Genomic DNA, 27713 nt, shown 5'->3' with positions numbered 1-27713 from the left:
TATGGTTTCCATTGTAAACAATGCTGTTGTCGCGTTAGAGTACACACACGAGAACCAAGAAAAACAAATATCTAAAAACTCTGAAAGTCGGCGCTGGAGACGTAGATGCTGGCCTGCTTGTGTGAGTAGATATGAAATCGGTACCACTCACATGAATTCAGTTCCAAGATCCGAGGAGTGCCTACGTGACTCATCACGAGAACAATACTGGTACTCACAAGCGGAGATCTCGAGTATCGTGTAGGAGTTGTTTTGACAGATTGACCCCAACGTGTCACAGTATTAAATTGTTTATTTAAGTGTCACACGCACTTGAACATGTAAAATATACATGTTATATACATAATTACATATAAATACAGTGCTTCGACCCATAAGTGGGCATATGAGACATTATAAGATTTCAATAACAAAAAAAATAAATAAATAGATAAAAAAAATACAAAAAATACTTGGTTGTATAAAATATAGATAAGATACAACATTTGCCTTCTCCAAAACATTATAGTTATATATCCAAGGATTATTTTCCTGTGCTACATTAAAGCGATTGAAATGCAAATCATCCAAAAAAATACATTGAGTTAAAAAACGAAATTCATTTTCAATCATATTAATATGTAAATCATTTGGCAAAATACAATATTTCCAAATTCTCTCTGAAAGTTGGACAAGAGGCTTAGTATATCTGCCGATTTCGATATACAAGGGTAAAATACCATATCTAAATTTTGATAAAACACGACCAACATCACGCGACTAACTGCGGGTCCAGGTAGTCCTGTGGGTACCTGGGTCCTACTCAGTACCCACTCAACCCGAGTACCCGAGCTACCCGTTCCAGCCCTACTTAAAACATTAAACATACTTTGAAGGGACATTTCATCGGGGCCAAGAAATGCAATATTATCAGCATGAAACTAACTATACACCATGGCTTTATCAATATTTATACCACACTTTGTATTATTTATCTCAATTACCAAATCGTGATGTACCGTGAAAAAAGTGTTGATGACAATTTGATCCCTGTCTTACGCCTTGCAGATACTGAAAACGAGTCAGTTATACAATCATTTAGTCGGACAGTACAATTCACATTTTGATATAATGCTTGAACAGCTTTAAGCATTTTGCCACAAACTCCAATAGACATGAGTTTAAACCATAGGCAGTCTTGATCAACAGTGTCAAAAGCTTTCATAATATCAATGAAACATACACATGTAGAGAGTCTGGATGCTTTCCTGTTATTTACAACATTACAAACTGTATATATAGGTGATCAAGACAGTATCTTTCTGACCTGAAGCCCTTCTGTTCTTCGGCAAGAATATTATCTTCTTCCAACCAGGTCCATATTTTGCTGACGGCCTCCGTGGTCTACTGGTAGAGCGTCCGCCCGGAGAGCGGAAGGTCTGTGGTTCGATCCCCGACTGCGTCATACCAAACAACGTTAAAAGATGGTACTTGTTGTTACCCTGTCTGGCGCTCGGCATTAAGGGGCTAAAACAACGGACTGGTCGGCTCGGAGTCAGTATACCGTGTCTGAGTGGGGTATTCATGTTAAAACTGCGGCATGGTATCTCAGTGAGCTAGCACTATAAATCGGCATCAGTCCGGACTAGTACAAGCAGCCACACAAACACACACACGTACATACACGTCGCTATATAAGTGCAATAATCTTGGACGCGATGTTAAACCCCATTTCACCTCACCTCACCTCACCATATTTTAGTGGTCAAAATACACACATATATCTTGCAGGGTACAGAGAGAGATTATAGTTTTTGATGTTCTTCAAACAGTTATAATGTACATATTTAAGATGCACTAAATCCAGTTATTCCACACCCTAAAGCATGCTCAAAGATCTACATTATCACCCCGGTCAATGGATCAGTGTGCACTCGATTCATTCTAAGCTCCCTGGGGAGTATACATCCCAAGCTGCCTGAAGCACTAAAAGGTTAACCGTCACATCCTACTGGGTACCCATCAACTGCTAGGTGAACAGTGACATTTTTCGAACAAAGTCACTTGCCTCCTAAGGAGACACCACGTGTGCTACACATGCTTTATGTGGAGGCAGGACCTAAGCCCTATAGAAACTCTTTTACGAGTCGAGCTGCCAAACACGGTTTAACATTCCACTATTCTCCGCGACCAATGATTTATGTCCCCTGATTTATGACCAGTTGTCTGATTATGTTGCCATGGGAATTTGTCTTATCAGTCGTGCAGTTACTGATGAGTATATATGAGAGTAATACTGCCTGTTAAAGTATACTATCAGACCAATGGGGTGAGAGATGTATAAACCCATCTGGACAATACTGTTTTATTGTTTCAGAACTCTGTTGAAGGCACAAGCTGCTATGCACTTATTAATCCTTTAAAAACAACAACATTCATATGAAAATACTACATGTAAACATCTTAATCAATCTAATGTATTTGTTTATAAACATTCCAGTCGTTTTCAAAAGTCTGTTGGAAAATCAACCAATATATGCTTCAAGATGTTTGACGACGATAAATTGATTATTAGATTTTCATCCAAATATATAAGAAATGTGAGGCAGGAGGCATTTCATTTATATATATTTATTTTAAACAATCTTCTGGCATCTCTGGATATTTAACTATAATTCACATATGAATGTTTGGTAGGGCTACATATTTGGTTATTTTATCAAGTAAGAAGGGAACAGACACAACAATTTCTTTGTAAACTGGGAACAGTAAAATGATGGTGTTATAAATGGGCTGTTTATTAGTGATGCTGCAATAAAACTCTCATAATTAATTTACAACAGCTATATTATGGCAGACTGATGAATGATGCTATGTTACTATAGAAATAAACCTATTTCTTTTAATTTGCAGATGAACAAGACAACCCTACAGAAAGTATTTTGGCATGGGATGTGGAACTTCAAAAACTTCCATTCATCAGTTTAAATCAGGAAAAGAAATTTTAACTAAAGACCTTGTGAATAATCAGACCACACAACAACAAACGGACAAACCACACGTAGCACCAGAGAAGACAACAGAGACTGAGGCAAGTGAAGGTTCCCAGTCTCAGAAGAAACCTTCCAACATGGATGCTAACACTGAGGTACCCAGAGAAGAAGCTGCTGCAGAGACCAGACAGACAAGAGAAAGCGACAGTTCATCTGATGATGATCAGATTGATGATCAGTCTGTAGGTGAGGATAATGACCAAGAACAAGAAGATGGAGATGAAAATGGTACAAGTCAAGGTCAAAGTGGTGCAGGTCAAGGTCAAAGTGGTGCAGGTCGAGGACCGAAGAAGCCCCGCAAAAAACTAACACCAGAAGAAATAGCGGAAAAATATCAGAAGAAGATTGCAAGGACAAGAGAATTAACTTCCAACATTATGGACAATGACATATATACTGACGAAAACATTCCAGCAGCAAGTTTTAGAGCTAACCTACTGTCAGCTGGAAAATTATACCATTCATTGCAAGGTGCACCAAAATCAGATATCAGCAGGTTAAGGCATGAAATTGCACAAATATTTATTGAAACAAATTTTTTGAATTGTTTGTGCAAGTTTTTGGTGTCAACACTGACTGAAAAGAAATATAAAAACTCGCAAGGCATGTTGATTAGTGACTTCAATAATCCCCTGAAGAATGGCCTCAAGGCACTGATCAACTTCACCAATGCTGTGCCTGCTGTTTGTGAGAGTATTTGTGAAATGGATGGTTTTCTGGATGGTTTTCGCTCCAGTCTGGAAGACATGGTTCCAGCTGATGGAGATGCAGTGACGAAAGGCCCTATAATTGTAATCAGAATCCGATTTGGATTTCTTTTCTGTTTTCTGTTGGTAAATTTATGGTAAAACACCTGAAAAATGTTTCTAGAGGAATAATTCATTAATTCATTATTGCTCTTGTGTAAGGAAACAGGAGTGACTTGAATTGTGCGGGGTCTGATCAAATCAGATCTTTTAGTCTGAAATAATTCCTCTCTGGCTGAAGATCTGACACCTCCACAGAAAGTAATGTAAGGTGAACCCAAAGTGAATCGAAATGAAAGATGCATCTGTTCTTGACTCGGTTCCGAAAAAGAAATTTCAATCTTACAAAAGAAAACTGCCACAGAACACACAACATTTTATAGTTGGCCAAGACCCTTTAGTATGTTGATGGCACGGCTCTCAGAAAATATTTGCAACAATGTGATAGCGCTGCTTTATATTTTTGCATTCAGACTTCCCTGATTATTTTCGCTTTTTGTTTGAATGTTTTGCTCACACCTTACCAAGAATTTAAAATCCTTGATGCTGTTTAGAAAGTTCATCGTACACGACTGCCCCTTTGGAGGTGGTCATATTGGATTTAAAGATTCAATTTTAATAAGATTGAAATAATAAATCCAACGTACTTTAAGTATATTTTCAAAGCAAATAGAACTTCAAACTGAAAATATAAAAAACAATTTGTAAATCTGATTCTACCCTTCAATGCAGCTAGAGTGATAAAAAATCAAATCGGGTACAAATAAGTTGTACAGGATATCGCATGCAAGATCCAGAACAGGATCCACATGCCCCCTTTTTCCTAACTCCTTATGTGTAAGTTACAAGTTTTGTTATCTTTGTGTATTTGGTATTGTGGTAACCTCCCTTTTTCAAACTCCAGGATCTGCATTGTGTTTTTGTTTTCAGAAAAATGAAGCTCTCTTAGTAAAAACTATGCTGGGTATTGTACATAATATCGGCATGCACGATCCCTGCGTGCCACACCTGAGGAGTCACAACTACACTCCAGTGCTTTTATCCTACATGGACTCAAAACTAGGCATGTCCAGGCTGGCGGCCATTGCTGCTCTTGCTGACATCCTGGATGAGAAGGAAAGTGACCTGCTGCAGTCTCGTAGAGAGGGAATCAACTTCCTCATCAAGATTTTTGAAAACTCTTTGAAAAAGCGCCAACACATCAATAGAGGCTGGTCGTCAAAAGAGTTGGGAAGGAGTAAGAACATATATTCTTCCTTAGGCCTCCAACCATTATTATTATTTGTTGATAATAGGCCAAAGAGCATTCGTAGCTCACGTGAACTGAATGTTGTAACCCTGATATGAAGATGGTATGTGATGAAACAGTAGGCTATATTTATTTCTTGTTTGTGGATTTTTTGTGGAAAGTCCTGGGATCCGTTACACAAAGCGATGTTAGCACTATCATGGAACTGTTCTGGGTGAACAATACCTTCCAAATGACGTGCTGGTTTTCTTGGGGAATTAGTCAGCAAAGAGCCAGAGTCACAGGAGACTAATCACAATTTTATTTACAAGAACAATTAACAATTTACAATATACTTAGATAATAACTGAGGGTGCCACAGAGAGTCGGTACACACTCTGGGCTGTGGGAGAGAGGTCTGCTTGGTAAGAGAGTCAAACCCCTTCTCTGCCTAAAACCTGCCTACAGTATGTATTTAACAAAAATTTAAACAATAAAATGGAATGTGATTGGATGATACACGATTGGTTGTGTCCTAAGCTAAATGGATGGCTAGACAGAGGGGAATACTAAATCCTGTTTATCCTGTTGGACTGGCACTAATCCTGTTGACATATTTACTGGATGCTTTGAAAGAAATTAGGGTGTCACTATAGATGAGCTTGTATGGGGGCTAATCCTTAATGCACTATAGACGAGCTTGTATGGGGGCTAATCCTTAATGAGTCTTAATTGAAGTAATGTTATTCTAATATACCCCGGTAGGTGATGACAGATATACTTAAATAAATATCCTTTGTCTGGGAGATGGGATCTTGATACCTTTGGCTAGCATTTATCTAAAAGCTTCAAATCAATTAAACTATGTAGACGTAACTCTTGTCTTATTGAATAGTATGTCTAGAAGACGCGCTCCCATTACCTTAGGCTAGCAACCATCTAAAAAGCTTTAACTGAAACTACTGATATTTTATATATGCATTTTACCTAATGATAATTATTACTTGCTAAACTATAATTATATGAAAGGATGTATAAATATTACGCCATGATAACTCATAAAAGCACTTGATGTAGATCTAATTATTATAAGATAACTTAGTATAAATGTTATCCCATGATAACTTCCCCTCCGTCTGAAAAAGTTTGGACCCCAAACGTGTAAAAATAAAAATAATTAAGGCTTAGATGGACAATGTATAAAGTTAAACTGGTAGTAGTGAATAATAATTATTATAGAGTCTCTTTGATATAAGGAAACATAATATAAAAATGCTGTCATAAGGGGTTCTGGATGTGGAGCTGGCTTGTCTTGGCACTCTGTACTGGTGGTTTTATGGGTGATGTAGGAGGCCTTGAGTTCCACATCCTGGATTGGGGTTGTAAGGTAGTAGGCTGTGTCCATGGAGGTTTTACATGGAAACAAAGAAAAGAGAGTTAGCATGTTCAAATAATATGTCATATATAAATACTTCCTCAGTTTGTCTGTAATAACTAGAAAATAAAACAAATATGATAATTATGATGTAAAAGATCAGTGCATAATTATTACTAAACGGTGTCATGACCAGGAAGAATGTATTGGCGGCAAATTACAAAGGTTTATCATGAAAAAAATAGTAATATCCTTCTACTTTTGGATACAATCATTAGACACATTATATGTGCATGTGCATATAACAAGTGCATTGATTTGTTACATTAATACGGTATACAAAAGGTGTATATCATTGTTAGTTTTCGTAACTATTTGGTTTGCCTTTTCTTTGTTTTGGTTCATTTCGGTTGTTAAGTTTGCTTTATTTGAATTTGGTTTGTTTCGCTTTGATTTTCCTTCGGTTCAATGCGATAGGGTTTGGTTTATTTTGGTTCGGTATGGTTTGGGTTCGATTCCCAGTATGGTTTGGTTCGCTTCGGTACGGTTTGGGTTCGATTCCCAGTATGGTTTGGTTCGCTTCGGTACGGTTTGGGTTCGCTTCCCAGTATGGTTTGGTTCGCTTCGGTACGGTTTGGGTTCGCTTCCCAGTATGGTTTGGTTCGCTTCGGTATGGTTCGCTTCGGTACGGTTTGGGTTCGTGTCATTTCACTTCGGTACGGTTTGGGTTCGCTTCGGTACGGTTTGGGTTCGATTCCCAGTATGGTTTGGTTTGTGTCATTTCACTTCGGTACGGTTTGGGTTCGCTTCGGTACGGTTTGGGTTCGATTCCCAGTATGGTTTGGTTTGTGTCATTTCACTTCGGTACGGTTTGGGTTCGCTTAGGTACGGTTTGGGTTCGATTCCCAGTATGGTTTGGTTTGTGTCATTTCACTTCGCTTTTGAGATTGGTTGATCAGGTCAATGCTCAAAATTTGTTGTGATACAAATAACTCAGATGATAAGGCTGATGCCATTTGTTCTCAACTGGCGACCCATAGTGAAAAGACTGGACCCAAGAAAACATAACAAGATACAGCTAATAGCTGTTTCGTGATTTGCACCGTTTATTCAGGAGATTTTGTATTTTGATCAAGAATATGTGCAATTGGCAGATATCAGAATATATGGGGAGTAGATCACCGTATGGTTGAGTGGTACCACATTCTGTGTAATTCAGATATGATTCACGGTAGAAAAAGGTGTTGATATTTCCAAAGTCTTTATGTGGAAAAATACCCCTTTTGGATTTATAAATTGGTGCTTCCTCTGGATCGTATGGAGGATTATCTTCTAGACAGGACCAATTTCGGAGATCCTGCCAGCTATCATCAAGGTAGCGCTGTATGAGGTGGGGAGGAACACTTTCAAAATAGCATGTGTGGACAGTATCAGGATGTTCTTTATATGAGACCTTGACATAGCAGTCTCCTTGAATAATTTCAATGCCCAGAACTCTTTCTATTTTATGTTCTACTCTTCGTAGGTGTTTGGGAAAAAACGGATGTGGTTTGACATTTAATTCTATGCATGGTTTGGTGTTGTCTTGCTTGACATTTCCTGACATTGTATTCCCTGACAGAACATTGACTGATTTATTGTCTAGTGCTGATTCCTTTTGGTCGAAAAACTTATGATTCTTCAGTGGACGTTTTCGTCGTTTTCCTGACATACTTCTTTTGAGGTGAAATTCTCTCCGAATGGAGTCTGGAATGCTGCTGCCATACTCCCATGTGTTTCCTCTTTCTGGATCCTTCCATTTTACTCTGTAGTAGATTTTGCCATTAGCTCTCTTGGAACTAACAATTGAGTGGATGTCCTCTGGATTGAAGACCTGAGGGATGTCCTTGGTTTGATAACCTGATGTTGGACTTGGAGGTTGTACCTGGCTGTCGTCGGGTTGTTTTCTGGATTTGGGCTGGTGATGCTTACTATTCACTCCTCTTTTCCCTTTATTTACCTTTTCATTTACCTTGGTTGGAGCACTAGGACCTGGTGTGGTATGATTTTCCTTCATGGTTGCCGTGGGACTGGTAGGTTTTTCTGTTGTACTTGAAGCAGGGTTTTTCTTCTTTGTTGGGGTCTTTTGCTTCTGACTCTTGTTGCTGGAAGTACCTGCCTTTGTTTTGGAATTGACCTTCTTACCTTTCTGTTGTGGAGGTGATTGATCAGTAGCCTGGTAAGTTGAACTTGTTGATGGGGAATTGTTGCTGTCAAACTGAGTATCATTGACTGGTTCCTCGTTGTCATCCATGACTCCTGAATCTATGTCACTGGGGTTATTGAGGTATGGTTCTGGAGGATACTGTGGACGATCAGCAGGATCAAAATATGGCTTCAGACGGTTGGCATGGACCAGTGGTTTGTGTATTTTGTCGTCAGAACTTCGGCGCAGTTTGTAGGTATAATTTGGACCTGTATGGATGATATAATAGCTACCATACCACTTTTTGGTTAATTTGTTGGAAAGGCCTTTTTCAACTTTTTGACAGTAAAGCCAAACTCTTTGACCTGGGACGAATTCTGGTTCTTTAGCCTTTCTGTTATATTGTTCTGAATACACCTCCTTAGCCCGAGCAGTGTTTTCAGCTGCGATTGTTCTAGTGATATCAAGCTCCTCAAGCAAATTGGAAAGATAACTTTTGTTATTGTGGCCTAAATTTTCTTTTGGAATTAATGCTACATCTTGTGGAGCTCTCATTTCCCGGCCGAAAAGCATAACATATGGGGATTTTTGAGTTGATGAATTTGGAGCCATCCGATAGGCCATCATGATGCCAGGAATAAAACGGGGCCAATCATTTTGAGACTTGTTACAGTAGGCTCTTAGTGATTGATTGATATAAGAGTTGAGCCTTTCTACACAGCTGTTAGTTTGAGGATGGTATGGGCTGGTATGGGTAAATTTAATTGCCAAAAGTTCACAAATTGCTTTGATAAGTTTGGACATGAAGTTCTGACCTCTGTCTGAAATTAAGGTCCTTGGAGCACCATACCGACAAAATATTTCTCTGACGAGAACATCTGCTACTTCTTTGGCTTCTTGGGTCCGAAGTGGAAAGGCTTCACACCATCTAGATGATGCATCTGTGATGACCAAAATGTATTTGTACTTATCTGGTGTTGTTGGCAGGGGACCGAGAATGTCAACGTGCCATCGGGTGAAGACCTCTTCTACAGGTAGTGGACGAAGTGGTGCCTTCTTGCCATGGTAGTGCCTCTTGGTCTGTTGACATACCTCACATGTCTGGACATAAGTAGCAATATCGCTGTACATTTTGGGCCAGTAGTACTTAGGTCTCATGGTGTTGTGCATCCTTTCTTTCCCATGGTGGCAACCGCCAAACTCTGAGTCATGATAGGATTGCAGGACTTGATTTCTGAGGGTTCTTGGGACTGCCAGCTGTTTAATGAACTTGTCTGCGTGTCCTTTCTGTCTTTGTGGAACGAATCGGTATAGGATGCCTTCATCAATTTCAAAAGTATTGGCTTCAATAAGAATCTTTTGACGATCCTTTTCATTTTGTGGAAGGACTTCATCCTCTTTGTAGTCAAAGATTTGGATGAAATCTGGACAAATCCTTTGTAGGTGACGTAAATTTGGATGTTCTTTTATACTTACTTCAACCAATGTGTCTTGGGTAACATCAGCATTTGTAGCATGTAATGCTGCGACAACATTAACTGGTACTGACTGATAATCCTCTTCATATTCAAAGGTGACTGACCAATGTGTTGTCTGTGTGTCTGATCCTAAGTGATTGACAATAGGTGTGCAAATATCCTCAGTCTGAGTTGTCTGTGTGACCTGTGTGGATGAATGGGTGTTTGGCAAGATTGTATTGCTAGTTGATTTGCTTAGCTGAGTTGAAGTTACTGAGAAGACTGTTTTCTCAGCATCTTCTTCTGTCTGATCATTACAGTTAATATTTTCCTCATATTCCCTACGTGAGAGAGCATCGGCATTCCCATTGGCTTTGCCGCTGCGGTGAACAATGTCAAAAGTGTAGGTAGAAAGTTCCAAAGACCATCGTCCTAACCTACCTGTGGCATCCTTGATGGATTTCAGCCACTTCAATGCTATATGATCAGTGTAGACTGTGAATTTGGAATTTGCAAGGTATGGACGAAAGGATCTAATGGCTTCAACTAGAGCTAAGCCTTCCTTTTCTGTAATGCTCCAGTTCTTTTCGCTGCCATGAAGAGCTCTACCACCAAAAGCTATTGGATGTTCATTATTTTTCTCGTCTTTTTGACTCAAAACAAAACCTATGCTCATATCACTGGCATCAGTTGCAAGAAGAAATTCTTTGTCAAAATTTGGATACGCCAGAACAGGTGTATTACTCATAGCATGTTTTAGTGTGTTGAATGCCTGATCACACTCAAGTGACCATTGGAACTTTGGTTTCTTTCCTAGTTCTGCCTCCGAATGCTTCTTTAGCAAGGCATTCAGTGGAAGCGCTATGTGAGCGTAATTTTTCACATACTTCCTGTAGAAGTTTGTGAGACCTAAGAAGGAGCGAATCTGCTTTTGTGACTTGGGCACTGGAAAGGTTCTAATTGCTTCAATCTTTTTGTCATCAACTTGAACACCTCCACATGATAAAACATGACCCAGAAAAGAAACTTTGTCCGTTGCAAAATTGCATTTGGATGGCTTTAGTGTTAATTTTGCCTGTTTCAGATAGTAAAATACTTGCTCCAAATGTTGGAGATGCTCTTCAAAGTTTTTGCTGTAAATTATCAAATCATCAATGTAGATCAGCGCAACCTTAAAAAGCAATTTTCGTAACACTTTGCTCATGAGCTGTTGAAAACAAAGTGGAGAATTTGTCAAACCTTGGGGCAATCGTTTGAATTGATAAAGGCCTTGATGCGTGACGAAAGCAGTTTTATGCTTTGAATCTTCATGTAATGGCACTTGGAAGAAGCCATTAGCAAGGTCTAAAGTTGAGAAGATCTTAGCATGTGCATTGGCGATGTTATCAACAACATCATCAAAAACAGGAAGAGGCCAAGACATTGGTAATGTGACAGAATTCAACTTTCTGTAGTCACAAACAAATCTATATGAGCCATCGCGTTTCTTGACTAGGATAATTGGAGCTGAATACATAGAAGTAGATTCCTCGATCAAATCATACTTCAGAAAATCATCTATAAGTTCTTCAGTGACTTTTTGGAGATGAGGAGATTGACGATATGGTCTACTCTTAACGGGTGGGTGGTTGCCAGTGTCAATGATATGTTGGTGCAGGTCAGTTTTACCTAAATCTGCAAGACTTGTTGAAAACATGTTTCTATTTTGTCCCAAAAATCTAAGTAGTCTGTGTCGTTGGTCTGGAGTCAGTTGTGTATTGGTCAAATCAAATCCTAACTCCTGTGCAATTTTGACATAATCCCTGGTGTCATTGTCTCTCTTCTCATTGTCGGTGTTAACGGTACTGATGAATGGTTGGTCAGAGCCGATTTCAAAAACAGAGTCTTTGTCAATGTAACTAAATTTGCCTACAACTGTACCCTTGTCAAGAACCTTTTCTTCTTGGGAGGGATTCATAAGCCTAAATGTAGCAGTCTTGCTTTTTGATTTAGAAAGAGTTCTACCGCCTGCTACTTCAGAATGAGCAGTGAGGGAAGCAATGGGTTCAATGAGGATGAGGGAATCCTCTTTGGTCTCTGATAGTCTGACCTTGAAATGAATTTCACTCTGAGGGGGGATGTAAATCTGATCTATTGTTTTTGCTAATCCACTAATCTCATGCACTGAATTGGCTATGAAATTGATATATTGCCTATCTGAGGTGCTGTTGTTGAGTATCAAGGAATGACAGCTATAATCTAAGACTGCATCATTGTCATCAAGGAAGTTCTCACCTAGTATCACTGCCTTCGGCAGTGTAGGCAGTACATAGAATCTTTGAGAAAATTCCTGATCCTCAATGACAAAATCTAACACAACTGAACCTAACACTTTATGCAATTCGCCGCCAACACCTTTTACCTGTGGAAAGGGTGAGTTTCCAAGAGTAAGGTTTTCAAAAGCTGTGCTCAGAAAAGCAGACGAAATACAACAAATGGATGCCCCTGTGTCTACTAAACAATTTGTTGTTGTTGTGCCAAATTTTGCCTGAATTACACTTTTGGCAAGGGGCGTAACTAAAGACACTGTTGGAATTTCACTTTCAAAGTTACTTTCCATACCAGACTCCATATTTGCCATGACACCTATTAGTATGTACCGTACTAAATTAAAGGATGACAAGAAATCAACAATGTATTACTTACAATATTTGAAGACTTTTTCTTCCTTTGTTGGTGTCTTTGGAGGAGTTGGTTGTCTTTAATCCAGTGTTGAGGTCAGAGGTTGATGCAGCTTGCTTGTTATTCCATCAGATGATCACAGTTGGACATGTCCTCCAATGGGTTCTTGTAGCTGGTCGTAGTTAGTTCCTGGACTCTGTGGTTCCGAAAACGATGATTCTCCGCCAAATTATCATGGAACTGTTCTGGGTGAACAATACCTTCCAAATGACGTGCTGGTTTTCTTGGGGAATTAGTCAGCAAAGAGCCAGAGTCACAGGAGACTAATCACAATTTTATTTACAAGAACAATTAACAATTTACAATATACTTAGATAATAACTGAGGGTGCCACAGAGAGTCGGTACACACTCTGGGCTGTGGGAGAGAGGTCTGCTTGGTAAGAGAGTCAAACCCCTTCTCTGCCTAAAACCTGCCTACAGTATGTATTTAACAAAAATTTAAACAATAAAATGGAATGTGATTGGATGATACACGATTGGTTGTGTCCTAAGCTAAATGGATGGCTAGACAGAGGGGAATACTAAATCCTGTTTATCCTGTTGGACTGGCACTAATCCTGTTGACATATTTACTGGATGCTTTGAAAGAAATTAGGGTGTCACTATAGATGAGCTTGTATGGGGGCTAATCCTTAATGCACTATAGACGAGCTTGTATGGGGGCTAATCCTTAATGAGTCTTAATTGAAGTAATGTTATTCTAATATACCCCGGTAGGTGATGACAGATATACTTAAATAAATATCCTTTGTCTGGGAGATGGGATCTTGATACCTTTGGCTAGCATTTATCTAAAAGCTTCAAATCAATTAAACTATGTAGACGTAACTCTTGTCTTATTGAATAGTATGTCTAGAAGACGCGCTCCCATTACCTTAGGCTAGCAACCATCTAAAAAGCTTTAACTGAAACTACTGATATTTTATATATGCATTTTACCTAATGATAATTATTACTTGCTAAACTATAATTATATGAAAGGATGTATAAATATTACGCCATGATAACTCATAAAAGCACTTGATGTAGATCTAATTATTATAAGATAACTTAGTATAAATGTTATCCCATGATAGCACTATGACTATTGTAAGCCAGTGTTACAAGATGGGGATTACGATCAACTTAGCTCTAAGATTGCTTTATGGAACGGGGCCCTGGTCTGTATAATAAATGTTCTTATAATACCAGTACTCATGACTACAGGACAAATCTGTCTCTATAATTATGTTATTGACCCCTGACATTATTGTTGGATCAGTCAAGTTTGATTAAATTTCACTCAATCAGTGACATCTTCTGTGGACTGACAGTAATTCTTTGAATATTATGATCAAACATGGCTGATCCATTATGTTATCATTACTCTGGCACTAAATATTTGTACAAAATGTATTTTGTATTTTATGTAACATCATGAATCATCATCCGTAACAGAGATGAGATGTCAGGACAGTCATGGCTCCTGGAGCAGGTTCAGATACTCTGAACCATAACTACGACTGGTTGAATCCATGCATTGATCCATCTGATCATTAGTTAAACCTAAGATGTTTTGGTCATCTGTTGATTTACCTGTCAGAATTTGTTGAAAGAGATTCCTGGTTAAAAGTAAATCAAAGATGTTTTTTTTATGTCCCAAACAACTGAAACACAGCAATAACATACACTTCCTGTTCAAGTGCTAAATCTAAAAAAATGAAATCTGTGTTGATAGCTATCAAAGCAATACTGTCTGTAAGATTCATGTAGGGCTGGGATGAGTCCAAATTTATGACCTGAGTACTCGACCCCATATAACCCTACCCTACCCAACCCGGGTACCCACTGTAGGTCTCAAGACTTGACTACATAATGTATGTTTGGGAATTGTTTTACCAGAGCGCTGGCAAATACTATTCACATACACATATAAAACAATCAGATAATGAGTACACGGAAGTGGACTGAAGTTATATCTCTACTCAAACGTATAAAAGTCAGAAAAGTTAAAATCATTGCATGAATTATAAGTCCTAAAGAAATGCATACATAAGCGGCTTCTATTGTGATTGTATTTAAACAATATATCGTGTGACTAACCCCGGGTCCGGGTAGTCCTTCTCAGGACACACATGACCCAAGTACCCGAGTTACCCATCCCAGCCCTTCTCCGTTAGAACCCAAATCCAATAAAACACTCTATCAACCATTTTTTGACTATATATGATATAATTATAATATAGCTGAAACTTTGATGTATTTCAGCCGTGGGAAGACTGGCCAGAAACGATGCCAACAAGAAGATGTTGGTCAATGAGGGTGCTCTCCCTCTCTTGTTGAAGCTCTTCAAATCTGACAACGTCGAGGAACAAAAAGGTATGTACCATGATATACAGGAACTTGTGTAGCATCATACTGGCTTACTTGCGAATATAAGAAATTTATGCGATAAATCTCAGACATCAATGAAGAGCGAAGTGTGGTTTATTTCATGATAAAACATTGTTCTCCTCCTTAGAAATAGGAAGAAGATGCAGCTGTGTGGGGTAGTTGGATAATTGTAGCTTGTTTCAGCATGTTGAGAATAATAATCATGAAAATTGTCCTTTCATCAATTCTGAATTTGCATTGATGATATCCAGATCATTCACACACCTAAAGTATTCCAAATTATGTTTGTTTGTTGTTTAACGCAGCACTAGGCAATATTACAGCTATATGATGGCGGTCTGTAAGTAATTGAGTCCAGGTCAGACAATCCAGTGATTGACATCATGAACATCAATCTATGCATTTGGGATGCGATGACATGCATCAACCAAGCCAGCGAGCCTGACCAACCGGTCCCATTAGTCATCATTTATGACAAGTATGGTTTGCTGAAGACCAATTCTCACCCATATCTACACAGGTTCTAAATTATTGAAGTTATTTTAGTTTCTCTGAAGTGGGAATAGTCAATAGCACATCAGAATTTTACAACATGATACCATGATGTCTGTACTGGTAAGCCAACTGTCTGCTGTGATGTAGATGGCAGCTTCAGTCAGATAGCTTTATCCTTTGACAACTTATTAATAATCCTCCGTGTATCTCATCAGAGGCGATCGAGTCCATGTGGGTCCTGGCGTTTGATGAAGACAACAAACAGAGGATGATGGAGGAGCCGGGTCTGATGGAGGCTGTGGTGGACAAATATCACAGCTCTACCGACCAGAACATCCGCAAGCCTTGTCAGGGGCTGCTGTGGAACCTGCGTGAGATCCTCCTTCAGTCCCAGAAGTATGCAGACATAGGTGAGGGGGTCCCTGATGATTGGTTCCATGCAACAATGAATGGTTGTGGTCATACAAATTTCATTCATTTGGTGTGTAGAGCTGTGTGGATGTATTTCATGGTTTTTTAAAATTTCAGGCAGACTTTTTTATCACTGGGTGGACAAATTTGTTTGTGTTCATTGTTTGTTCAGGTGATCCCATTAGTGACATATTTATCCATGTTTTGTGGTCAACTGGTTGAGTGAGTCAGTCAGTTGGTTTTAACGCCGCTTTGAACAGTATCATTGCATATCAGCTTAATGTGGGAGGAAAGCCCAAAATGATGCAGTTCTCAGACATTTGCCTAAATGAAGAAATCCATGATCATGGGTATGGTGCTGACAAACCAAGAAACATAATCAGGGACTGGAACCCACGACCATCAGCTCCAGGCGTGCCCAAGGGACACAACTCTGCCTAACAAATTGTGGTGCCTTAGACTTCTGCACCACCTGTACACCCACGAACAGGTTGATTGCAACAAGTCATGCTTTTCAGATTCTTTTTTAATCTTTTTGGCATTGACAAATCAATAAACCAATTAAAAAATGTATTACATAGAAAGCATGTCATTTCTTATTGAATTAGGCAAAGAATTATCTGGATCTTCCACAAAAAGCAACAAAGGTCAAGGTGAAGGTCAGAAGGCCAAAGGTCATGTGATGATCAGCTACCAGTGGGCCAATCAGGAGGTGCTAATCAAGGTGAAGGACTGTCTGAAACAGAACGGCTACGACGTGTGGATGGACATTGACAACATGGGAGGCTCCACACTACAAGCTATGGCGGAGGCCATTGAGAATGCATCTGTGGTGTTGATGGCCATGTCTCGGAGGTACAAGGACAGCCCGAACTGTCGAGCAGGTCAGTGGGTCAGTTGTAAAGAAATTCCATCCTAGTTAGGTAAAGGTGGAAACTTGACTATTATAGTCAGTTAACTCCTTTGCCTCGGGAAGATGTGTCACTGATGGAATGGAAGTTTTACTCTGAATTAAAGTTCTTTGCTGTTTCTGGTCAAGTATTCTTAGTTTAGTTTATCGTAGATCTGTGGAGGTACAACAGGTCAATCTTAAAAGCGAGTCATATGGTTAACTTAATAGAGGTCACTTGGAAGTGACTAGAACTGTGTTCTGGCCAATAACTTCAACACATATTGATGGGATCTCAACCATAATTCATCCTGGAGACATGACATCAATCAAAACATCTCAGTTGTAACAGGCACCCAGACTGTTGAATATCTAGGTTGTCAATGTCAGCTGGCGATAAGAAGGATGACAATAATAATAAATTATCTATACTACTCATCATTACAGAGGCATAATGCCATTGAAACCGTGTACATGTGTTGAGGTCAGTTTTGAGACAAGGGTACTCGTGTCCATATGTTGCTACACTCAGAGCCCTACATTTATAGAGTTTGACTGCTATATAACTTGTGTTTACTACCATTATTACAGAGGCAGAGTATGCGTTTTCCCAGAGGAAGCCCATCGTGCCCCTTGTCATGGAATTGGGGTACCGCCCCGATGGCTGGCTGGGGATGATCCTGGGGTCGAAGTTATTCTTTGACTTCAGCGGCAAATACAGCTTTGATTCCAAGGTGGACGGCCTGAAGAAGGAGCTGAGAATGAGCCTGTCTGATGCGGAACCTGGTTTGTCGGAGGACGCTGGGGTTGTGAAGGTACAAAGATGTCATTATGTGTTTTTGTTTGTTGTTTAGCATTCAGCATTATTCGTGCTATACCATGGTGTCCTGTTAATACTTGAGTCTGTATCAGAAAAAAAGTGATTAATATTATGAGCACTGTCCCATTTTGTTGAAGTAAGATAACGTCAAAATAATGTGACCCCAGTTACTCTGTATTTTCTCGTGAAGTAACCATAACAGAACAGTGTCCTTTTAAGCAAGCATCATCTTCATAGGGAAGTTGACTGAAGAAAAGTCCATTTTCCACTGGACTTTTATAGTCGGTGAACTCCCTTGCCACAGGAGCATTCATTATTACTAGAGCAGCATAAGACAATTCTTTCTCACTCCCTCACGTCATTGCCCAGATCATGTTGTCTTGTAACCTGTCATCTTTCTGCTGTAAAATAATCAGCTTCACACCTTTAGACATGAATATATTCGACACTTTATAAATGTGCTTTTGCATTCTCAAGACTCTCTCATGATGTTACCATTTGTCCATTCACTTCCCTTTTATCCTTTAATCATTTTTATAATGAAACATACATTTGGCATCTTGTAAGATTTTCATACTTAACAGTAAAAGGACTTTCCATTTAAGTGAATCACCCCCCAAAGCAATATGAATATTATTTTTGAACCCTTGTCACTCTTGGGTGACCCAAATGTGTGAAGCCCATTTCTGGTGTTCCCCGCCGTGATATTGCTGGAATATTGCTAGAAGCAACATAAAACCATACTCACTCACACACTCACTCACTCACTTGGGTGACCCCAATAACATGTTTATTCACTCACTCACTCACTCATTTTGTCCTGTATTGATACAGCCAGTAGCAGTTGCCAAGAAGACCACTGCCTTCCGCTCTCCAGCTGTGAAGTCAGATGCAGACCCCATCAAACTGTGGACAAGTGCTGATGTGGCCAAATGGCTGGCAAAGCACAATCTAAAGGGGTAGGTGTCTCTCTACTGTATACAATGTCTCTCTACTGTATATACAATGTCTCTCTACTGTATACAATGTTTCTCTACTGTATACAATGTTTCTCTACTGAATACAATGTCTCTCTACTGTATACAATGTCTCTCTACTGTATACAATGTCTCTCTACTGTATACAATGTCTCTCTTCTGTATACAATGCATCTCTACTGTATACAATGTCTCTCTACTGTATACAATGTTTCTCTACTGAATACAATGTCTCTCTACTGTATACAATGTCTCTCTACTGTATACAATGTTTCTCCACTGTATACAATGTTTCTACACTGTATACAATGTCTCTCTACTGTAAACAATGTCTCTCTACTGTATACAATGTCTCTCTACTGTAAACAATGTCTCTCTTCTGTATACAATGTCTCTCTACTGTATACAATGTATCTCTACTGTATACATTGATGTCTCTCTACTGTAAACAATGTCTCTCTACTGTATACAATGTCTCTCCACTGTAGAAAATGTATCTCTACTGTATACATTGATGTTTCTACTGTAAACAATGTCTCTCTTCTGTATACAATGTCTCTCTACTGTATACAATTTCTCTTCACTGTATACAATGCCTCTGCACTGTAATCAATGTCTCTTCACTGTATACAATGTATCTCTACTGTATACAATGTCTCATCACTGTATACAATGTATCTCCACTGTATACAATGTCTCTTTTCTGTATACAATGTCTCTCTTCTGTATACAATGCCTCTGCACTGTAATCAATGTCTCTTCACTGTATACAATGTCTCATCACTGTATACAATGTCTCATCACTGTATACAATGTATCTCCACTGTATACAATGTCTCTCCACTGTAGAAAATGTCTCTCCACTGTATTCAATGTCTCTCTACTGTATACAATGTCTCTCTACTGTATACAATGTCTCTCTACTGTATACAATGTCTCTCTTCTGTATACAATGTCTCTCTTCTGTATACAATACCTCTCCACTGTATACAATGTCTCTCCACTGTATACAATATCTCTCTACTGTATACATTGATGTCTCTCTACTGTATACAATGTCTCTCTACTGTATACAATGTCTCTCTACTGTAGAAAATCTCTCTCTGCTGTAGAAAATGTCTCTCTACTGTATACAATGTCTCTCCACTGTGTACGATGTCTCTCCACTGTATACAATGTCTCTCCACTGTATACAATGTATCTCCACTGTATACAATGTCTCTCTACTGTATACAATGTCTCTCTTCTGTATACAATGTCTCTCTTCTGTATACAATACCTCTCCACTGTATACAATGTCTCTCCACTGTATACAATATCTCTCCACTGTAGAAAATGTCTCTCCACTGTATACAATGTCTCTCCACTGTATACGATATATGTCCACTGTATACAATGTCTCTCTACCGTAGAAAATGTCTCTCTACTGTAGAAAATATCTCTCCACTGTGTACCATGTCTCTCCACTGTATACTATGTCTCTCCAATGTATACAATGTCTCTCCACTGTATACAATGTCTCTCTACTGTATACAATGTCTCTCTACTGTATACAATGTCTCTCTACTGTATACAATGTCTCTCTACTGTATACAATGTCTCTCTTCTGTATACAATGTCTCTCTTCTGTATACAATACCTCTCCACTGTATACAATGTCTCTCCACTGTATACAATGTCTCTCCACTGTATACAATGTCTCTCTACTGTATACAATGTCTCTCCACTGTAGAAAATGTCTCTCCACTGTATACAATGTCTCTCCACTGTATACAATATCTCTCCACTGTATACAATGTCTCTCCACTGTATACAATGTCTCTCTACTGTATACAATGTCTCTCCACTGTAGAAAATGTCTCTCCACTGTATACAATGTATCTCCACTGTATACAATGTCTCTCTACTGTATACAATGTCTCTCCACTGTAGAAAATGTCTCTCCACTGTATACAATACCTCTCCACTGTATACAATGTCTCTCCACTGTATACAATGTCTCTCCACTGTGTACAATGTCTCTCTACTGTATACAATGTCTCTCCACTGTATACAATGTCTCTCCACTGTATACAATGTCTCTCCACTGTATACAATGTCTCTCCACTGTATACAATGTCTCTCCACTGTATACAATGTCTCTCCACTGTAGAAAATGTCTCTCCACTGTAGAAAATGTCTCTCCACTGTATACAATGTCTCTCTACTGTATACAATGTCTCTCCACTGTATACAATGTCTCTCTTCTGTATACAATACCTCTCCACTGTATACAAAGTCTCTCCACTGTATACAATGTCTCTCCACTGTATACAATGTCTCTCCACTGTAGAAAATGTCTCTCCACTGTATACAATGTCTCTCCACTGTATACAATGTCTCTCCACTGTATACAATGTCTCTCTACTGTATACAATGTCTCTCCACTGTAGAAAATGTCTCTCCACTGTAGAAAATGTCTCTCCACTGTAGAAAATGTCTCTCCACTGTATACAATGTCTCTCCACTGTATACAATGTCTCTCTTCTGTATACAATGTCTCTCCACTGTATACAATGTCTCTCCACTGTATACAATGTCTCTCCACTGTATATAATATCTCTCCACTGTATACAATGTCTCTCTTCTGTATACAATGTCTCTCTACTGTATATACAATGTCTCTCTACTGTATACAATGCATCTCTACTGTCTACAATATATCTCTACTGTATACAATGTCTCTCTACTGTAAACAATGTCTCTCCACTGTATACAATGTCTCTCTACTGTAAACAATGTCTCTCCACTGTATACAATGTCTCTCCACTGTATACAATATCTCTCCACTGTATACAATGTCTCTCCACTGTATACAATGTCTCTCTACTGTATACAATGTCTCTCTACTGTAAACAATGTATCTCCACTGTATACAATATCTCTCCACTGTATACATTATCTCTCCACTGTATACAATATCTGTCCACTGAATACAATACCTCTCCACTGTGTACAATGTCTCTCCACTGTGTACAATGTCTCTCCACTGTAGAAAATGTCTCTCCACTGAACACAATGTCTCCACTGTCATGTTTCACCACTGTATACAATATCTGTCCACTGAATACAATATATCTCCACTGTATACAATATCTCTCCACTGTATACAATATCAGTCCACTGTATACAATATCTGTCCACTGTATACAATATCTGTCCACTGTATACAATATCTCTCCACTGTGTACAATGTCTCTCCGCTGTATACAATGTCTCTCCACTGTATACAATGTCTCTCCACTGTATACAATGTCTCTCCACTGTATACAATGTCTCTCTACTGTATACAATGTTTCTCCACTGTATACAATGTTTCTCCACTGTATACAATGTCTCTCCACTGTATACAATGTCTCTCCACTGTAGAAAATGTCTCTCCACTGTAGAAAATGTCCCTCCACTGTATACAATGTCTCTCTACTGTATACAATGTCTCTCCACTGTATACAATGTCTCTCTTCTGTATACAATACCTCTCCACTGTATACAAAGTCTCTCCACTGTATACAATGTCTCTCCACTGTATACAATGTGTCTCCACTGTAGAAAATGTCTCTCCACTGTATACAATGTCTCTCCACTGTATACAATGTCTCTCCACTGTATACAATGTCTCTCCACTGTATACAATGTCTCTCTACTGTATACAATGTCTCTCCACTGTAGAAAATGTCTCTCCACTGTAGAAAATGTCTCTCCACTGTATACAATGTCTCTCCACTGTATACAATGTCTCTCCACTGTATACAATGTCTTTATTCTGTATACAATGTCTCTCCACTGTATACAATGTCTCTCCACTGTATACAATGTCTCTCCACTGTATACAATGTCTCTCCACTGTATATAATATCTCTCCACTGTATACAATGTCTCTCTTCTGTATACAATGTTTCTGTACTGTATATACAATGTCTCTCTACTGTATACAATGCATCTCTACTGTCTACAATATATCTCTACTGTATACAATGTCTCTCTACTGTAAACAATGTCTCTCCACTGTATACAATGTCTCTCTACTGTAAACAATGTCTCTCCACTGTATACAATATTTCTCCACTGTATACAATGTCTCTCCACTGTATACAATATCTCTCTTCTGTAGAAAATGTCTCTCCACTGTATATACACTGTCTCTCTACTGTATACAATGCATCTCTACTGTCTACAATATATCTCTACTGTAAACAATGTCTCTCTACTGTAAACAATGTCTCTCCACTGTATACAATGTCTCTCTACTGTAAACAATGTCTCTCCACTGTATACAATATCTCTCCACTGTATACAATGTCTCTCTACTGTAAACAATGTCTCTCCACTGTATACAATATCTCTCCACTGTATACAATATCTGTCCACTGTATACATTATCTCTCCACTGTATACAATATCAGTCCACTGTATACAATATCTGTCCACTGTATACAATATCTGTCCACTGTATACAATATCTCTCCACTGTATACAAAGTCTCTCCACTGTATACAATGTCTCTCCACTGTATACAATGTCTCTCCACTGTATACAATGTCTCTCCACTGTATACAATGTCTCTCTACTGTATACAATGTTTCTCCACTGTATACAATGTCTCTCCACTGTATAGAATGTCTCTCCACTGTATACAATGTCTCTCCACTGTAGAAAATGTCTCTCCACTGTAGAAAATGTCCCTCCACTGTATACAATGTCTCTCTACTGTAAACAATGTCTCTCCACTGTATACAATATTTCTCCACTGTATACAATGTCTCTCCACTGTATACAATATCTCTCTTCTGTAGAAAATGTCTCTCTACTGTATATACAATGTCTCTCTACTGTATACAATGCATCTCTACTGTCTACAATATATCTCTACTGTATACAATGTCTCTCTACTGTAAACAATGTCTCTCCACTGTATACAATGTCTCTCTACTGTAAACAATGTCTCTCCACTGTATACAATATCTCTCCACTGTATACAATATCTGTCCACTGTATACATTATCTCTCCACTGTATACAATATCTGTCCACTGTATACAATGTCTCTCCACTGTATACAATATCTCTCCACTGTATACAATGTCTCTCCACTGTATACAATGTCTCTCTACTGTATACAATGTCTCTCTACTGTATACAATGCATCTCTACTGTCTACAATATATCTCTACTGTATACAATGTCTCTCTACTGTAAACAATGTCTCTCCACTGTATACAATGTCTCTCTTCTGTATACAATGTCTCTCCACTGTATACAATGTCTCTCCACTGTATACAATGTCTCTCCACTGCATACAATGTCTCTCCACTGTATATAATATCTCTCCACTGTATACAATGTCTCTCTTCTGTATACAATGTCTCTCTACTGTATATACAATGTCTCTCTACTGTATACAATGCATCTCTACTGTGTACAATATATCTCTACTGTATACAATGTCTCTCTACTGTAAACAATGTCTCTCCACTGTATACAATATTTCTCCACTGTATACAATGTCTCTCCACTGTATACAATATCTCTCTTCTGTATGCAATGTCTCTCTACTGTATATACAATGTCTCTCTACTGTATACAATGCATCTCTACTGTCTACAATATATCTCTACTGTATACAATGTCTCTCTACTGTAAACAATGTCTCTCCACTGTATACAATGTCTCTCCACTGTATACAATGTCTCTCCACTGTATACAATGTCTCTCCACTGTATACAATGTCTCTCCACTGTATACAATGTCTCTCCACTGTAGAAAATGTCCCTCCACTGTATACAATGTCTCTCTACTGTATACAATGTCTCTCCACTGTATACAATGTCTCTCTTCTGTATACAATACCTCTCCACTGTATACAAAGTCTCTCCACTGTATACAATGTCTCTCCACTGTATACAATGTCTCTCCACTGTAGAAAATGTCTCTCCACTGTATACAATGTCTCTCCACTGTATACAATGTCTCTCTACTGTATACAATGTCTCTCCACTGTAGAAAAAGGTCTCTCCACTGTAGAAAATGTCTCTCCACTGTATACAATGTCTCTCCACTGTATACAATGTCTCTCCACTGTATACAATGTCTCTCTTCTGTATACAATGTCTCTCCACTGTATACAATGTCTCTCCACTGTATACAATGTCTCTCCACTGTATACAATGTCTCTCCACTGTATATAATATCTGTCCACTGTATACAATGTCTCTCTTCTGTATACAATGTCTCTCTACTGTATATACAATGTCTCTCTACTGTATACAATGCATCTCTACTGTCTACAATATATCTCTACTGTATACAATGTCTCTCTACTGTAAACAATGTCTCTCCACTGTATACAATATTTCTCCACTGTATACAATGTCTCTCCACTGTATACAATATCTCTCTTCTGTATGCAATGTCTCTCTACTGTATATACAATGTCTCTCTACTGTATACAATGCATCTCTACTGTCTACAATATATCTCTACTGTATACAATGTCTCTCTACTGTAAACAATGTCTCTCCACTGTATACAATGTCTCTCTACTGTAAACAATGTCTCTCCACTGTATACAATATCTCTCCACTGTATACAATATCTGTCCACTGTATACATTATCTCTCCTCTGTATACAATATCTGTCCACTGTATACAATGTCTCTCCACTGTATACAATATCTCTCCACTGTATACAATGTCTCTCCACTGTATACAATGTCTCTCTACTGTATACAATGTCTCTCTACTGTAAACAATGTATCTCCACTGTATACAATATCTCTCCACTGTATACATTATCTCTCCACTGTATACAATATCTGTCCACTGAATACAATACCTCTCCACTGTGTACAATGTCTCTCCACTGTGTACAATGTCTCTCCACTGTAGAAAATGTCTCTCCACTGAACACAATGTCTCCACTGTCATGTTTCACCACTGTATACAATATCTGTCCACTGAATACAATATATCTCCACTGTATACAATATCTCTCCACTGTATACAATATCAGTCCACTGTATACAATATCTGTCCACTGTATACAATATCTGTCCACTGTATACAATATCTCTCCACTGTATACAATGTCTCTCCACTGTGTACAATGTCTCTCCGCTGTAGAAAATGTCTCTCCACTGAACACAATGTCTCCACTGTCATGTTTCACCACTGTATACAATATCTGTCCACTGAATACAATATATCTCCACTGTATACAATATATCTCCACTGTATACAATATCAGTCCACTGTATACAATATCTGTCCACTGTATACAATATCTGTCCACTGTATACAATATCTCTCCACTGTATACAATGTCTCTCCACTGTGTACAATGTCTCTCCGCTGTAGAAAATGTCTCTCCACTGAACACAATGTCTCCACTGTCATGTTTCACCACTGTATACAGTGTTTCTCTGTTAGTGTATGGCTGTTGTGATTACATTGTTTTATCTAAGTATTATAAACATACATAAAAAAAATATGTTTGATAAAAAGGTATTTATATCTAGATATATTAAATAATTCCAATCATAGATTTTAATTACTAAATGTTTCAACCGCCACTACAATGCTTGACTCTTTTGTTTTAGAAAAAAACTGGAGAAGTTAACAGGCCGTGAAGTTGCATTTCTCAAAAACCTGAGATTTGAGGTGAATGTACAGATGTATTTAATATTTTAAGCACATATCACAAATTAATAAGGAATGTATTCCACATGTATCAGTAAAAGATGCAGCATGTCAAGTTCACTAATATCACTGTTTAAAGGGAAATAACTTTTGTCAAGATGTGCACTCCTTTAGTCATCAAAGTACATGAAGCTCCCATAAAATCTGTACTGCTAATGTTTCCTTCATTTAACATTGCAACTATATTAAGTCCCAAGGCAAATGAAAAACTGGAAGGACCAGTATTTTTCTCCCCAAATCTAGATATTTACCACAATTAGTCTAAAATTTAAAGTGGACGAGTTGAATTTGACTTTCCCTGGTAAACCTAGACATTGAATTTTTGAATGACACTATTTTTGTATATGGACAGACAATCTCCTACCGTTGTTAATGTAAAGTCAGATATGACACAAGACAAGTTAATTGTCGAAAATTAAATACGTTCCAGATTATGATATGACAATTAAAATATGTTACCAGGCACCCGAGTTTTTCTACCACACGGTGGAGACCAAACTGGCTGTCACAGATCTCCTGGGTCTCGTCAACTTCACAGAAGCAATGGATGATCTCACGTCTTGACTCAAAGGAGAAATGGCTGGAGATGACTTATATCACAATTATGTCAAAACAGGGCTCAAATGTGATATGACACTGTCTAGTGTTCCTGGGCTTAGTCAGTACCCAGCAAACAATTCTACGTTGTGACAACGTTGTGACAACGTTGACTTTTTGTTGCTACAACGTTGTGATGTAACGTTGTCACAACGTAAATCTGTAGACTCCCAGATTGGTTGCTACAACGTTATGCGTAAACCAAAATACAACCAAATCAAGACGTTGTCACAACATCCATTTTTTACGTTGCTACAACGTTTATCCAAAACGTCGCGACAACGTAGGTATCGCATACATATGGCGACACTACAGCCATTGCAGCACGTTGTTGCAATGTCCATGTAGATTAACGCCTGTCTTATTCCTCATTACCTCCCAGGCAGCCAGTTTGTACCAATCTAGTTAAGACATCAGGTACCAATCTAGTTAAGACATCAGGTACCAAGCAATGCATTCTGCAAACTGAATTCACTTTAACCCTATCTGTGAAACAGCAAGTCAATGAAATGCACTCTCTTTTGGCAGAGTTTGAAATACGGCCAAGATAAAAATCTAAATGTTTTAAATTACATGTACAATTTGGTTATATAATATTTATTTTCCCAAACAGTTTTCAAGGCTATGTGCAAATTGTTCACAAATGTTTCAACACAATTAAAAGATATTTGA

At 38.5% G+C, this 27713-nt stretch overlaps 1 protein-coding gene across 1 annotated transcript; it reads left to right on the top strand.

The window, feature by feature from the left end:
• Position 1: 1 nt before the first annotated feature.
• Positions 2-27713, top strand: LOC124110946. Its single transcript, XM_046470441.2, has 10 exons — positions 2-121; positions 2893-3823; positions 4709-5015; positions 14994-15104; positions 15830-16024; positions 16634-16909; positions 17506-17729; positions 18569-18693; positions 26345-26405; positions 26907-27713. Exons 2-10 carry the CDS (start codon positions 2927-2929, stop codon positions 27006-27008), a joined length of 2298 nt encoding a protein of 765 aa, XP_046326397.2. The 5' UTR covers positions 2-121; positions 2893-2926; the 3' UTR covers positions 27009-27713.

Source organism: Haliotis rufescens, unplaced genomic scaffold (genome assembly GCF_023055435.1).
Source record: "Haliotis rufescens isolate VD_foot unplaced genomic scaffold, xgHalRufe1.0.p SCAF_1, whole genome shotgun sequence".
In the NCBI taxonomy this organism is placed as follows: Eukaryota; Metazoa; Mollusca; class Gastropoda; order Lepetellida; family Haliotidae; genus Haliotis; species Haliotis rufescens.
The sequence above is the reverse complement of the archived record's forward strand: the minus strand, read 5'-3'. Positions and strand labels throughout refer to the sequence as shown.